This window comes from Lutjanus erythropterus, chromosome 7 (assembly GCF_056507025.1).
Source record: "Lutjanus erythropterus isolate fLutEry1 chromosome 7, fLutEry1.hap2, whole genome shotgun sequence".
NCBI classification, from domain to species: Eukaryota; Metazoa; Chordata; class Actinopteri; order Lutjaniformes; family Lutjanidae; genus Lutjanus; species Lutjanus erythropterus.
The window spans coordinates 23368247-23384337 of NC_139323.1; the positions used below are offsets into that span (position 1 = coordinate 23368247).

The window sequence follows — 16091 nt, forward strand, 5'->3', positions numbered from 1 at the left end:
CTGGGGAACCTTTACTCTGGGAGTCCTGATTAATAGAGACGTCCAAGACTGCAACAACTGGAGGAGGAAAAACTACATCAAGTAATTTCTGCAAATCCCAATTCCAAAAAAGTTGGGACGCTGTGTAAAACCTAAATAAAACAGAATGCAATGATTTGCAAATCTTTTTTTGACTTGTATTCAATTCAATACAGCACAAAGACAAGTCCGTGAATGTTCTCATTCATCCAGGTCATTGTAATCTCAAGCAAAGATTAAAGATTTTTATCAAGATTTATAAACAAGCTTTATGAACAAGTCCAGTTGCCTTTGATTTAATCTTTGCTTGAGAGTACAAAGACAAGATATTTAATGTTCAACCTGATTATTGATTTATTTATGTATTTATCTTACTTATATACACTCATACTGAATTTGATGCCTGATTGGGAAAGTTGTTGAATGCTCAAAAATACCTGTTTGGACCATTAAGCAGGTAAACAGGTGATAGTATCATGATTGGCCTTGAAAGGCTCAGTTGTTCACTTTCAAGGAGGCGAGGTTCGCCACTTTGTGAAAAACTACAAGGGCAAATAGTCCAACAGTTTAAGAATAATGTTTCTCTGCTAGGAATTTCAGGATTTCACACACAAATAGGTTTTGGAGCAACATAAGCTGCATCCAGATAACATCTTTTTCAGAGACATTTCTGCTAATTTCAGCATGACAATGCTAAAATGTATTCTGCACGTGTTACAACAGTGTGGCTTTGTAGTAAAACAGTTTGGCTACTAGACAAGTCTGTCTCTGGGCATTATGAGGTGCTTCAACAACTCTTCTTTGGAATGCGTTGCAAGCATCAAATTCTGATTATAATGTATGTGTATAATTACAAAAACAATTAAGTTAATTAGTTTGAAGATTAAATATCTTGTCCTTGTACTGTACGGAATTGAATATAGGTCTAAAAATATTTGCAAATCATTGCATTATGTATTTATGACATTTTACACAGCATCACAACTTTTTTGGAACTTTTTTGTTTCTAGATTTTTAATAAAACTTGATTTTAAGGGTACAGTTATCTCAGATTTCAGGTACACAAAGCAAAAGCTTGACCTGAATTCTCTGACAATGCTCAGTTTACATAAGAGAAGCCTTTACTCTATTCACCTCTTTAGTGTGTCTTCTCACCATTTACTGTTTTATGACCGTGGGGACAAAATCTGAAGGCCACCTATTGTTGATGTTATTGTCTAAGCAGACGGTTCTGCTCCCTGGTCTCATCCAGGTTTTTTTCCTGCAGCAAGCTAAATCACAGTGGTGTAGCAAAAAGAAATCTGTGAGAGCCATCTCAAAGAGTCTGATAATTATGGTCAATTACGGATTTATGTTACAAGATGTGGAACAGCTGCTTGTTTATGCAAGGAGAAATATGATCTCAGGTCTCTGTTACAGCTGAGACTGAGACTGAGATTTTATCCAGATTATCAGCAACGCTTATTATTGTCCATCGTCTTTTGGCCATCTGAATGGGAAGTTAACAAAATGGACAGTTCAGATTATGTGAAGCAGGGTTGTATAAGATACGTATTAATAGTCTTTGTTTTATCTACAACAGATGATGGTTGGCACCCCTAGTCTGCAACAAAATCTATTTTCGACCATTTAAAAAAGGCCCACCTAAAAATATTCATATTCATATCAGTTTAAAGCTGCAGTAGGTAGAAAGCCTGAAAACGGTTGATTTTGGAGTCTCATCTGAGTTACGTTTCGTATTCTGTTTTTCATGTTGCTCATTAGGCTCTTTTCTGTTTATTATAATGCCGTTTTATAGCAACTTTTCCTGCAGTAGTTTCCGTCATTGACTCAGGGTCTCACAGAAGGAACGTGCACGTGCTGCTGCACTAGTAGGAGGAGTCCCCCAGGTCCTAAAAGACCTGTAATTGGTTAAAGTCTACCGTCACGGGGCAGATTGTCTAAATTCTGAAAACAGAGCCATAGAGGAGGTGCAGAAGTCTAGTTCTCTCTCAGAACAAGTGATTTACAATATGCTTAAAGTTTTTTTTTATGAAATTATTTCTCAATTATATTAAAACAATGTTGTCTACTGATGCTTTAATTGTACACCATATTTTGAATATTTTCATTGATTTACCTTGCTGTCAGACAGGCTTTTCCGATGGGGAATCACTTTTCTGTGAGACAAATATCACTCTTCAAACCCACCAGACTCCATTGTTTAAATCAGTAATTTTTCCTTGCAGAACGTGCTTAAAACACATTTTGTTTCCCCAAACTGGAGGCGTGCTGACCACCATCTACTGTAGGTAATACGCAGACTATCCATAAGTACCTCATACAATCCCACTTCAAATAATCTGAACTATCATTTTACCCACCAGCCAAATGCTGGCAGATTTAGGCTGGGGCTGTTTTCATTTTTACTTCACCCAGCAGTTAAAGGCTTGACCTGACATATTATGGAAATAAATATATATAAATCTGCATTATTACTTAATATGTTATATCATAACTTGAGTTCCTGCTATTAATCATGTTAAGAACTGTAACGATTATATAAAGTGTTCTGGTTGACTCTTTTCAAACTGCTGTAATTTAACCTAACCTGTTTGACAACCTGAGCGTGGGAGGTTTGCTTTTACATCTAAGCGCCCTGTGTTGGCCATTCTTGTCCTGTCACCATGTCCAAATTCTTTCAAAAACCGTACTGTTAAAGAAACTGTAAGGGGAGAAAAATGACCCGACAGCATTTACCTTAAACAAAGAAGACAGACAAGAGTTTTGAGAGGAGGAACAATGCCTGCGATCTTTAAGAACAAATGATTTTAATGAAGAGGTACACCCTAAAAGAGACGCTCTTGTTTGGCTTAACAAGGGGTCTGACAAAAGAGGTCACTCTTACAACAAACGAGGCCAAACATCCCTTTAAACTAGGACGATCTAGTAGGAACACAGAGGAAAATGACAAGGAATATAGTGAGTACAAAGGCAGGCCAAGAAATGTATATCTATAGTAAAGGAGGGGGAAGTAGAGGGAAAGTTAAGAAGAGGAGAAGGAGGAAGAAAAGACACGGTGAGGCACAAGCAGGATGACAAGTGGGGACCTGAGCGATGACAGAGAGTAAAGATGAAAACATATGAAACTTACATAGCCATCATCATAGGGACTCATAGAGTAATATCCCTTTGTGGACAAAAGCATCACACGCAAAACACAAACACACAGAAAGAAGTTGATCAGTTGAAAACAGAAAGAAGCAAGATTTCACAAACCAGAGTTCAACGCCACAATGGAGGCCAATGACAGCAAGCATGATTGTCGAGATTTTCGAGTGGACAGTTTCAGTTTAGTCACACTGTAACAACTACCAAACAGTGGCAGCAAGGGTATGAAAATTTTCACCAGCTATTTGCTGTTTAATTTGAATATTTCTACCAGCTCCTCTTGCATGCAATCAACCGTAAACATCATTTTTATTTTAACCAACGTATAAATAGAAATTTCAAAAGTGATTAATACATTTTAAATTTTGTGAGCTACTGTGACTGGTGTTTGAAATTGTTTATTTCCTACTTATTGCTTAGAGTTGTGTAATGTATATTAAAGTTACTTAAAAACTAATCAATGATGCAAATTCCTGGCATTGAAGCTTTGTTTAATCCATACAGCAAAGTGGTGGAGCAACTGAACACAGTTAGTGTGTCACTGTGGACCAAATTTAACGTGAAATAAAGTTTTACTGCCACTGTGACATTTTCAGTGGTGGAACTGGGAAACTGGGCATGCTTGTCATCATAGACATAGATCATAAGATTGTGATGTTTATTGTAACTTCTGCGATATCTGCTGCTTTCTTTCAAAACAAAGCATACCCGTGCCTGTCCGTAATGCAGCCTTCAGTATTGAGTGGCCATTACTTGTGAAGTGTAACCACTCAGATAGTGCTGTGGGCGGGACATTGAGCAAGACTACAGAGAGAAGTATTAATACACTGTATAGTGTATAATCAGTTATATTTATTGTAGTATATAATTATGAAGTTTTGTTAAATACTCAATTCTGATTGGTCAATATGGCATTCTAAGGTCTTCTATTTCTGTACAGCAGACCATTATGCTATAAATAAAAGATCATTGCTCTGGAAGCAGTTCTGATCATAGACACTGGAAGAGCAACAAAATAATTTTAATATCAATAAAATTATTTTAAATTAATATTTTGTGCCTTTCAGGGTGATTCAAGTCCTGCACCACTCTGTTGGGATGATTTTGCAGCATGTCCAGCTCATTGAACATTAGCCCTATAATACCATAGAGCATAGTATTAGTAGTAAACTGTGTAGTATTGTAACATATTTTTTTTTTCTAAAAGGAAAACCAATTAGCTGCTTAGTTTAAGATACTTGTCTTATTTTCTCTTTTGTATATTTACTATTGCTCCTTAATAAAACAAAAGTACTTTTTATGTGATGATTTGATGGAATAATTGTCAGAATACTAAATTACTAAAATGATCTATAGGTGCATCCCTAATGTGTAGTTATCTTTTCAACAAGCTTTCCACATGTGTGTACATTAATGCAACACCAGGATCCAGTCGCCGTCTTCCAGGATTACTACACAGCTGTAAGTCAGCTTCACAATGTCCAGGATGCCGAGAACAAAGGACAGAAAAACCTTCCTTTTTCAAACATCATTTAAAACTCCTTTTCAAACACAGTGTCAACTTGACCAACATGTGCAACGTCACACAAGCCTCAAAAGCTGTTTTCTCTGACAGTATTCAGGTGTAAAGCTGCGGCTTCCATCAACAGTCCCCCCCACTTGACATTTTCCATGCCTGTCCTAAAGTCATCTTTACCTTGAGGCCTTCTGATTTGTTATTCTTCTACCAGTGAGGTGTGAAGGGGAAAGTGGGACAACAGAGAGGTCTGTGTGCTCTCACTCACAGTGCCAGGTCTGGTGAAGTCAGTGCTCTGCACCACGCTCTGCCTCATCTGGCTGCTTAACAGGCGAACACACACACTCTGCAGGTACTCAGGGGAGATCTGCAAAAACACGACAGGCCCCATGAGCTTTAAGATACTGAGTGTGGGCAGGGGGAGGAAGAGCAGGGTCACCAGTTTTGTGCCCCTGTTTTTAAGAGCAGTGCTACCCAGGAGCACACATGTGCATATTAAAAATACTGTTTTAAAACTACATGTGTATAAAACCAGTTTTTGTTTGCATATACAACTGTGAACTTTACACATGTTAGTAACAAGCTAATTAAGCTACACATTAGCTCATATGTGTCAGCTTGTGAGTGTCTCTTTCTGCGTAGTTTGTGTCTGTAGTCTGTGCGTTAGAATGTGTGTTTGTTTGCGCCACAATCAATTCAACTCACCATTTTTCCGCTGACGGTGGCCTCCAATGAGTCGACCAGCTCAGCTGCGATTCCAATCAGATTGTGGTAGTCGGCCTGCATCTTGTTGAACTTTCGCATGCAGCTACCAATGCGCCGATCTGATTCAACCAGCTGGAGCTGTAACTGCTGTATGGCCTCTGTGCAGTCACATAAAGAAAGACAAATTTTGCAGAAAATAGACAAACAAAAAACATTTGTATCAAGAGTGACAACCTCTGTGTTTCCTCTCTGCAATGAAAGTGATTATCATAATTTGAAAATGGAAAATTTTAAAAGAAATTTTACACATCAGATTTTTTGAATGGGGTTGTATGAGTTACTTATCCCTAGTCAGTGTATTACCTACAGTAGATGACGGTTGGCATGCTCCCTTTGGAGTTTGGAGCGGCAGGAGCATCAGTGCAGAAACTAAGAAATGCACTGCTGTGGACAGGGTCAGCAGTAAAACATATTAAGACACCTATAACAGTCAATATGAGTTTAAATATATGCTACAGAATGCTTTCACTGCTGTACCTAGTCGTCAGACACCCTTTTCCGATGGGACACTGCCATTACATAAGCCAAATATTGGTTTCTCCAAAGCAACCAGACTTCTTTGGCAAAAACAATTATTTTAATTGGTAGAAGTCAGGAGTTGCTGGTCTGCCAGTGCCTCAATCAAACAGTCTGTTTGTGTATTGTGTGTCTTTGGTGAATCAGACCTAACCCTTTAAAACACTGAATACACACAACACAAACAATGTAACAGATCAAGGCAGCACTAGGATTGAAAAATGGTTCTGCAAGGTAATTTTTCTTAAGGAGTCTGGTGGCTTTGAAGACAGCAATATTTACTTACCTAACGATGGTTTCCCATTAGAAATGGCTGTCAGATACCAAGCTTAAGTGATGAAAAAATTCTAAATACAGTGTACACTTAAAATGATATTGATTTTTCTAGGTGGCTAAAATAAGTTTTGCTGCTGACCCTGTCCACAGCCTTACATTGCTTAGCTTCTTACACCAATACTCCTGCTGTTTCTCCAAATTGGGGGTGTGCCAACCAGCATCTACTGATACTAATACAATAACTATGAAAAAGTACCTCATATAACCTGCACTCTCCTTTGAGATCTGCAAGTCCGTATTTCAAATGCCAATTCTATACAATTGCAACACTGACAGAACTACATCACAACAGTACAAATGAGTCAACACATGTGATTAATCATTATCTTAGGGATATTTATGATGAAAGTTGCATAGTAAGACTCATTTGTGTTTATGACTGGAGAAAGAGTTTTGTAACCTTTGCCGTGAATGTTTTTTCTACCACTGTTAAGCAATATGCAGGTGTGGTCTTAAGATTTCAGTGTGTAGGTATCTCGTACTCCTTTCCAGGATATGGATTCAAGATTTAAATGAAAGCTAAAATATTACGGCATCTACTCAAGAAATCACTGAATAACTGACACAGATATAATAACTGCAATACACCGCAAAAGGCAGATTATTTGAGAGGAATATTTACCTTTCGTATTCTTTCCTCCCTCCTTCTACATGACACCTGTTAAAGAATACACTTGTGCTCAACTAAACACTTATCAAACATTTCTACTGTGTTTGTTTTCTAATCCATCTTTCTTATCCAGATCACATATATAATGCCTTGATTAAGACAAAAAGACAGTGTGTTATACATCCTGGTTGAAGAAGAAATTGTCACAGAAACATTTGCTTTTGATTAAGATGATCTATTTTACTGTATGAAGAGATTTAAGTGTTGATACAGAATCAATATTAGTTTGTTTTGAAAAAGGAGGAGTAGATCTATTTCATAAAACCCTGTTGTGGTGCAAGCACAGCTATCACTCAGTGTCACATACACTCGTGTAGCAAAGCCACTACACCAAATGAATATGTGTTTTCATGCATGTTGTCTCAGCTGCCAAACATGCAGTCCATTGAAGTGTTTGCATATGATATTATTAGATATGTTAGATAATCGCTCTCCTTTTTCTCTGGTCAGCCCTTGAGGTGACAGTTGCCATGTCAATCTGTATGCTTTGATTATCTGCCAGGGTTAGGGTTTAGTTTCATGAATGTACAGGGAGGAAAGTCAATTCACTGGGTTTCCAGTAAAAACAACAAAGCGCGTCATCCTTCACTTGCCCTTCTCCTTTGAAGGGGCTAGGGTGAGTTAGTGTCAGATTAGGTCTTGCCATATTCAGACCCAGCCATTTATATATGCAAATCAAGACAGAATTTGTTTGCAGGATATGAAACGACTAGGCCTGGGCAACAGTTGGGCTGTTAATGAATTCTTTAGTGACCTTCAGAAAGGCTTTTTATTTGAGACTTAAATGTGCAGCTCAGCAAGAAGACAGAATGGAAATCACTCTGTACTTGGCTTGTGTTAAATCCCTGAGTTGTTTTTGTCTAGATTTAGTTGTGTTTTTCTCCACTAGCTGACTTATTATTCTGAAGCCAATTCCCAGAGACACTTGTGTCCTTTAATGAGTCTACAAAACTTTTACTTAATGTTTTGCTAAATACAGTTTTGTAAGCCACTTCTGTGAGAGCAGTCAGGTTCTGTATATACACAGTTAACCACTGGCAGTTTAGTAGGATACCACTCCCAAATATCCAGTTCAATGGTGGTGTAAGAAGTTAAATTAACATTTCATTAAAAAAAAGTTATTTTTCTACAACAACTATTTAGCTGTGGAGGTAGTGTGTGTCATACAGAAACACTGTTTTATGTTTGCATAAAACCTGTTTTTTGATTTGTTATTCATATCACGCCACTAAGAACTTTAAAGTCAGTGAGACACAAATATAGTCATGCATCTGTACTCTGATGGTTTTCTCAGTGAGGAAGTCACAATAAAGGATACATATAAATTCAGCAGCCTCGGGGTGTTGGATGGCTTCAGTGTCACTGACAGAAACTGCTCCAGCTTATCCTTCAACTGTGGTATCCAGGAATCCTAAGTATATTAAGTAGTTTGAAAAAAATATGGTTATGTTGATTCTGATGGTTGCAGTAGGTACAGCTGTATCGTGTAATTACTAGTTGGCAATAATCAAGTAGGTAATTTTCCATAATTAGCAGAGTACCTGGAATAGATCTTTGAAGGAGGGGTGGACCGTGGGGTTGGGAACGAAAGGCAAGGCATAGTAAGGCAAAAACTTTGTCGTCTGGCTCAGTGCTGCTCCCCGAGTCTCCAGGTACTGCTTGAAGTGGGAAATCCTGTCCTCAAACTCAGCTCGATCCTAGAGACAGATTTGGGTTTTTTTAACAACAAAATGTCAGTTAAACCCATTAAGTTATTTCAAACACTTTTTCTGTTGCGTACATACATTCTTTCAAATTATATGAGTTTGTCTCTTAACCTGTCACCACCACTGAAAACTAAATAACTTCACATCCATGCACATATATAAACTCAAACTACAATAACCTACACAGTGAAATGTATATTAGCTCATATCGAGAAGGGCTGCAACTAAGGATTATCTGCACTGTCAATTAATTTGTTGATTATTTTCTTGATGAATCGATTCGCTGTTTTGTCTATAAAATGTAAGACAATTATTAAAAATGTTGATCAGTGTTTCCCAAAGTCCGAAATTACATTTTCAAATGTCTTTTCTTGCCACACCCCAAAGATATTCAGTTTACTTTCATAGGGAAGTCAAGAAACCAGAAAATGTCTACATTTAAGAAGTTGTAAAAAAAAAAAAAAAAACTGTCAAACCGATGAAATGATTATCAAAATAGTTGGGGATTCATTTAATAGTTAACAGTTAATGGTAGTTGATAATTGTTGCAGCTCTGTCATCGAGAAATGATTGCTTGTATAGCGCAACATCAGCATAGACAGCCTACTAAGAAAAAGCCTGTAGCACAGCTTAGTGGACACTTGGAAAAACAGCATGATATTCAGCTTCAGGGAACACTAGGGTTGCATGACATAGATGGATTTTGTTTGCAGACAATACAAAAAAAAGTAAAACACCTGGTAAAAGTAAATTAAAACAAGAAAACAAAAAAAAACATACAAACTTGGATCTACATACGTGTCTACCAGGGTGCTTCCTCAGTGGGTAGATGGTGAAGTGGATGTGAAGGTAGAACTCCAAGCTCTGGGCCTCAGCATCAGTGTCTTTAATCTCAGAGGGAATATTGTCTGTCCACAGTTCAAAGAACACTTTGTGGTCTCCATCATCAAAAGAGCTAAGGAGGTCTTTCTGGAAAAGTCAGAGTTAAAGAAGAGTGGGTTAGGGGACGTCAATAATTCTGGAAAGATATGAAAGATATCATCCATCAGAAAGAACAATTTGCAAGTTTTTATCAGCATTTTATTACTTAATCACACAGTGATAATTGATACACGATAAGATGCATTTAAAAAAAATGACACTGTTTAGAGACAGGATCAATAAAAAATCAAATTACAAAAAGCTTAACATTAGAAAAAAATGTTTTAAAAGAACTGAGTTTGCAAGTCTCGATTGTGCCATGGACCATTCAAGACAGTTGCTTTTGGACTGCACCATAGTTCTGTAATACTAACACAGAAAATATAGGCTAATATTTCTTAGGTTGTCACAAATGCATGGTAATAATTAGCTATGTTTAGGCAAATAGCCTATCCTTTCATCACTTTTCCTGTCCATCCCTAGTTGTCACCTATAGAAATAATCAACAAATCTGCTGAAAAGACGGGTTGTATGAACTGTATCATTTACCTGTATGACACGAGTCTTTGAGTCTCTGAGAGTACTTCCTTGAGGCTTTGAGACAAGCTTGCCTTTGTTTTTGCACTCTTTGTCAAAACTGTGAACAGTCTCTTCAAAGTCTTCAAACTTGAGGTACTACAAAAAGCACAAACAAGCACAAATGTCACAAACTCCATCTTAACTAGTGCAGAACAGAACGGACTTGTGTTTTAAGTAATCTAATTTAAACTTAAATTGCACATCTCTTGTCTTGACAAATCTCTCTATAATATCATACATGATCAAGCATAGTTTATTGAATAAAAGTTGGGGATCTTTATTAATTTAAGTGTCCTGATGCTTATTGTGGTTTTAGATATTTATCTGTGCAGAGTTGCCAAGTCTGCATTTTTTCTGTAGAATTGGGCTACTTCTTTTGTCTGCTAGCTAGATGGACCTATTTTGTATGCAAATAACATGCATTATATCTGTATGTCCTTTATATGTATAAATCCATATTTTAATTGAAATTATTTATTTATACAAAAACCCTATAAAAATATAACATGCCATGCTCAGGCAGGGAGGAAGATGGGTGGAAAATGGGTAGAGAAAGCAAAAAGACAAAGCAACAGGTAAGTTTGTGAATCAGCACATGTTCACAGAGCTCTACTTTACTTTTACTTAACACACTGTATCTAATAACAGAAGGGGATTATAGAATCTAGATGAAAAAAGTGTGTAGGTAAAACTGTCTTCAGTGCTGACATGCTAAACATTTACGGTGATTCTCTCTGTTCTGTGGAAATTGCAATACACTTAGCAATGATAGCAATTCTTTAAAAGCAGTGTATATGGTTTAGCAGAGGCATGTTTTGAGTGCTGGTATTGTGCGAGTGTATGGGCCAGTCTAATTGGCTGTTGGGCTGGTTTTGACCTGCCGTTTGGCTGCTTTATTAGTCACACAGACCTGGCAACCCTGATTCGGTGTCCATATTCAAATTTTAAATTTGTTACCTCCTTGATCATCCCAAGAAGATCGGCTTCAGTTGCCAAGATGTCCCCCATCTTGACTGCCTCCCTGGAACTCATGGGAGTGTTCAAAACCTTTAAAAGACCTACTAACAGACTTCTGCTCTCATTAAATAACGTTTGTATGTCCAGGAAGCATTCTGCCGAGCCTACAAGGATAGGACAGAACATGGCACTGTCAACAGTCATGTTAGAAAGTGCAGCACCGAGATAACTTAATTGTAATGTGCTTTGGTTTCACAAAGGCGCAACTGATTTTTAACTATTTTTTGAGTTTCAGACGCTAAAGTTTAGGTAAAGCTGCAATGCAAAGGTGTTAATGTTACTAATGGCAATATTCTTAATGATGTAATACAGATGTTCCAACATTTTAAAACAGTAAAACCACAGCATAAACACAGACATCAGACTGTCTCTGCTTTTGAATGCTAAGGTAATCTTCAATTTTCAACTTCAGCGACAACATCAACTTTAGCAAAAATAAGCTAGTACTAACAGCTAGCTAACTAGCTGACAGGCTAATTAGTCAACGTTACCTGACGTTAATAGGACATAAACATAATTCTCACCTTATTCGCACATCACTTGCTTTGTGATTAAAGGCTTATATCGATTTCAACGTATTCATCCACTATTTAATCTTATATAATGCATTTTCGGCAAGGCGTATAGGCTTCACATACACTGACATTAGTTAGCTAGCCATTAGCTAGCAACCGTACACAAAACACCTAGCAACCAAAAGACTGGGAAATGCAGGCTGGAAAGTGGAGGCAAATGTCGTAAATGTCTTGAACATAACAGTAACGACAGATATATAATTAACGTTGTTTTTTTTTAAAGCAATATTGTTTACATTGTCAGATAAAGACACACATAAAATAACTATTTTCAAACTATTTTCAATATCAACATTGCTAGTATAACCAGGAAAGAGTTTGTCTTTTCGACGAGCGGAAGCAGTTTGCGTGTCAAAGGTTGAGCACATTGTTCCTCCGCGGCACATCTGTCTGTCTCATATCGTAATGAATGAAGTTTTGTTCTAAAAAAGATATCTGTCTTTAGCGAACACTTTAAACACACATTAACACAGAGAGAAACGGTGACTGCGACGTCATTCTGTGCACAGTACAATATAAATACTTCATCTTGAGGTAAGCTTGGCGAATTGTTTGCACAGCATGCTAAAGCTAACAGCTAGCCTGGATTCGCAACACTGTTGAAGTTGTAGTTAACATGACAGGAGCTCATAAGTTTGGCTAATGTTCATTTGAAGTTATGGCTGCGGCCACGTTAGTAAAATAACAATGGTTTACAGTGTTATAGTAACCAGCAAACTGAGTTGTACATTGTGCGAGATATGAAAAACTGTGAGCATTTCACCATAAGGTCTATAATTTATTTTAGATGAAGCACCGTTTCCGTGAAAACTCAAGTTAGTGGTCATTGTTGCCATATTGTTTGAACCTCCAGACATAGGTATGAACTTTGAACAAGCAAATCGTGGTATAAGCTTTATTTCAGCAGCCTCTAGTTTGATGTAACTGGCAATAGGCTGTTTTCGACAGATTGTGTTCTCAACATATGCGACAATGCTTTAAATCATAAACCCCATAAAACATAACTTTTTCATGACACTTAAATATGAGCTTTTTCTGTTGACTCTCCCTCTGTTTTGATGATGAATGTGTATTTATCAGTGTGCAGCTTTATCAGAGTCTTCCTCTTGTTTGTTGTCAGTTATGGTAATACAGACAATAATACAAGCTAAGGATATACTTTATAAATGTATATTTGTATTACCATTTGCATTTTTTAAAAATCATAACATATATCGATTGATATGACCAGTGTTAGATATCTTTTACCCTGGAGATTAAAACAGCTTTAAACATGTTTGACTTTATGAAACCTGTAGACACCTTGGTGTAAAAGCATACTTTCCCTATCACTGGATAAAATATGAACACTTGTCATTGAAGTCAAAAGCTTCCTAGACAATGTTAGTTGTTTTTGTGTATTTACTTACTTATTAAACGAAAACTGTCCTAATGATATCCTTTGTCTTTTTCCTTTCCAGGTTCACAGATCAGGACAAAGATGGCTGGAATTCTGTTTGAGGATATCTTTGATGTAAAGGACATTGATCCTGATGGCAAGAAGTTTGACAGAGGTGTGTAAAATGTCTTTATGAAACAATATGGTGGGAAGTGAGAAGTTATAACACCAGCTGATGGGCAAATGTTTATATATTGTTATAGTCTCTGGTCTTTACTATTATACTAGTACTTTCTGCGGGTAATCAACAACCTTATTGTTTAAAGAAAATGTCATGATCTAAAAACCATAAAGGCTAGCTTCTACCAAGCTAAAAACCCAAATATTTTCCCCTTTTTCTTGCTCTTTATGCATATGTTCCAGCTATCATGTATCCAGTGTGGTTTTCACTCAGTGTCCTTTGTTTTAAAACTGCAAATTGACTAATCCAGACTCTATGGTGACTGATTATTTGTTGCAGTATCTCGTCTACATTGTGAAAGTGAGTCTTTTAAGATGGACCTCATCTTGGATGTGAACATTCAGATCTATCCAGTTGATCTTGGTAAGAAGGGGTCTTTTGTTTCTTTGTGTATATTTATTTTCTTAAGTTTAAGTCATTTAATGGATGTTTCTGTTGAACACAGTCATGATCTAAATTCAGTTTATATACAATATGGTCTGATAAATCAGTTACATTTCCTGTGTCATCAGAGTTAATTTGCACCTCTCAAATGTGAAACATTTGTTCTACTTTTTTATAAGGGGGTCAGATTAATTGTTTGGGCATACTCGCTTGCACTGTTAGATAAAGGTAAAGATAAAATCACTGATATAAATCATTGACACAATTAAACCCACTTTGTTTGCCAATGTGTCCATTCTATTAAGGTGACAAGTTCAGACTGGTCATTGCCAGCACGTTGTATGAAGACGGAACACCAGATGATGGAGAGTACAATCCTCAGGATGACCGGCCATCTAGGTAAGACATTTTCTCTTCATATATTAATCTATGTAATATTACCATACTTCCTCTGAATGCGATTTGGTACGCTGTCCTCTTTGGTATGCAGTATGTTTTCTGGCTTAGACTTGTGCTCTTATTTAACTTTGTTTACATTTCCAGAGCGGACCAGTTTGATTATGTGATGTACGGGAAGGTTTACAAGATTGAGGGCGATGAGACGTCAACAGAAGCAGCCACACGCCTGTGAGTGATGTTGCTTGGTTTAAATGAAGCTTTGGAGTTAAGTCTTTGTTTAATTGTAAGGCCTCATTTTATGTTAATATAATCCCTTAACTTATATTATTGAATGAAGAGGGGGTAACAGAATTCCCTTCTCAGTACACCAGGTTCTTTTTCTGTCAGTCCCGTCATCCTTTGCTGTTTTTATCAGTCTTTTCTTGACAGTTTCATGAGTTTTTCTTTTGTCTACTGGTTTCACAGCCTCACAATAAAATACAGAAACAGGCTGAACAGTGTTGTTAAAATCTGTGCTCAGATCATCAGATTGAATCAATAAGATCTTAGTTCTTTTTGTAACCAACCAATTCCCTGGAAAGCAGCAGGTATCCTGGCTTCTTGCAGACAGGTTCTTGCTAGTTAATTTTCTCTGTTGCTCTCATGGCATTGTTATGTTTTACCTGCCTGTAAAGTCGTTTATTCCGTCTGCAATCCATCTACTAAATGCGCTACTAAATGAACCATTGTCATCATTAATCTGATCCTTTTATTGTGTTTTAGCAAGATTATATATCAATATTATTTTTAGATTCTATTCCACATTTAGTTCACTGATATCATGATTTATTTGTTTCTATGTTACTCATTGATTTCTATGTATAATAAGCTGCTCTAACAAATTGCTCCTTGTGTGATTAAAAAAGTTGTTTTTAATTTAATTGGCCAAATAAGTATAATAAGAAGTAGCATTGCAGTTGTGCAGCTGTGAGTACAGCAATGGCCAGTAACAACATAAAATGACCACAGAAACAGCATTGAATTGATATTTGATTGAACATTTGCATTGCTGATCAATTTAAATTGTTCACAATTACAGCCAACATTTTTGTGTAACAAAAGTCAGTAACTCATGTTGTGAATACACTGAAGGTAGTTCATAAGAATCACAATCAGGTTTACTGCCAAATAGGTTTTCACATAGGTGAAATTTGCCTTTATGTTTAGGTACATAACAATAAACATAGTAAATATTAAACATCAAATGCAACTACTGCAAGTCAAGTAGCATGAATAGAAAATTTACAATAAAATACGAAGTTGATTATGATTAGTAGACTACTCTCTGCAAAATATGATGATGGTCTTAATGAATGAAAAGTCAGCTCAACAAAGTTTTTGTGTGCTTGAGATAAGTAGGTAATGTCATTATCAAAATGACATTAATTTGTACAAACTTTGTAGTCCCTCTCATTTGTCAGCTTTAGTAAAAGCATGTATGTGCTTCTTCTTGCAGCTCTGCCTATGTGTCTTACGGTGGCCTCCTCATGAGGCTGCAGGGAGATGCCAACAACCTTCACGGCTTTGAGGTGGACTCCAGGGTTTACCTCCTCATGAAGAAACTGGCCTTCTAAAACCCAACTCTGCCCCCCCCCCCCCCCCCCCCCCCCCCTCACATAACCTGGTTCTTCCACTGTCACAGTCATGCTGAACTGCATACTGAAAACATTCATGTTCCCAAGTCTGGAGCATATGACCATCTCCAGGAGCAGCTCACAGGCAGAATAGCACATGGATGCAGAAGAAAACATTCAGTTTTTCTTTTATTCTGGTAGTTGCAAAATATTTCCATTAAGGATATGGACTACAGACTAAAGACTGTGACACTCAAGAACTGTTGCAACCTCCTCCTGCTGGCGATCTGTAAATAAAGATTTCTTT

The 16091-nt window shown here is 37.1% G+C and overlaps 2 protein-coding genes across 2 annotated transcripts in view; one reads left to right on the forward strand and one right to left on the reverse strand.

Moving 5' to 3' along the window:
* The window catches only part of armc9 (armadillo repeat containing 9), a 38925-nt gene extending 27611 nt beyond the window's left edge, over positions 1-11314 (reverse strand). The window contains exons 1-9 of the mRNA XM_084723243.1: positions 11135-11314; positions 10148-10273; positions 9476-9646; positions 8513-8668; positions 8290-8382; positions 6924-6948; positions 5390-5547; positions 4953-5051; positions 3152-3187 (exon numbers count right to left, since the gene is read on the reverse strand). Coding sequence (XP_084579369.1) covers positions 3152-3187; positions 4953-5051; positions 5390-5547; positions 6924-6948; positions 8290-8382; positions 8513-8668; positions 9476-9646; positions 10148-10273; positions 11135-11209 — 939 coding nt within the window. The 5' untranslated portion in view covers positions 11210-11314. The remainder of the gene's footprint in view (positions 1-3151; positions 3188-4952; positions 5052-5389; positions 5548-6923; positions 6949-8289; positions 8383-8512; positions 8669-9475; positions 9647-10147; positions 10274-11134) is intronic.
* A 785-nt stretch (positions 11315-12099) lies between these two features.
* Positions 12100-15814, forward strand: polr2h (RNA polymerase II, I and III subunit H). Its single transcript, XM_084722241.1, has 6 exons — positions 12100-12303; positions 13230-13322; positions 13668-13751; positions 14078-14171; positions 14316-14399; positions 15667-15814. Exons 2-6 carry the CDS (start codon positions 13250-13252, stop codon positions 15782-15784), a joined length of 453 nt encoding a protein of 150 aa, XP_084578367.1. The 5' UTR covers positions 12100-12303; positions 13230-13249; the 3' UTR covers positions 15785-15814.
* The last annotated feature ends 277 nt before the right edge of the window (positions 15815-16091 follow it).

What these genes read in the sequence shown, in the direction of transcription:
- polr2h (XM_084722241.1), top strand. Translation starts at nt 13,250, where the DNA reads ATGGCTGGAATTCTGTTTGAGGATATCTTTGATGTAAAGGACATTGAT. An exon ending in TGGCAAGAAGTTTGACAGAG is followed by an intron (nt 13,323 to 13,667) that starts GTGTGTAAAATG and finishes TATTTGTTGCAG; the next exon opens with TATCTCGTCTACATTGTGAA. An exon ending in GATCTATCCAGTTGATCTTG is followed by an intron (nt 13,752 to 14,077) that starts GTAAGAAGGGGT and finishes CATTCTATTAAG; the next exon opens with GTGACAAGTTCAGACTGGTC.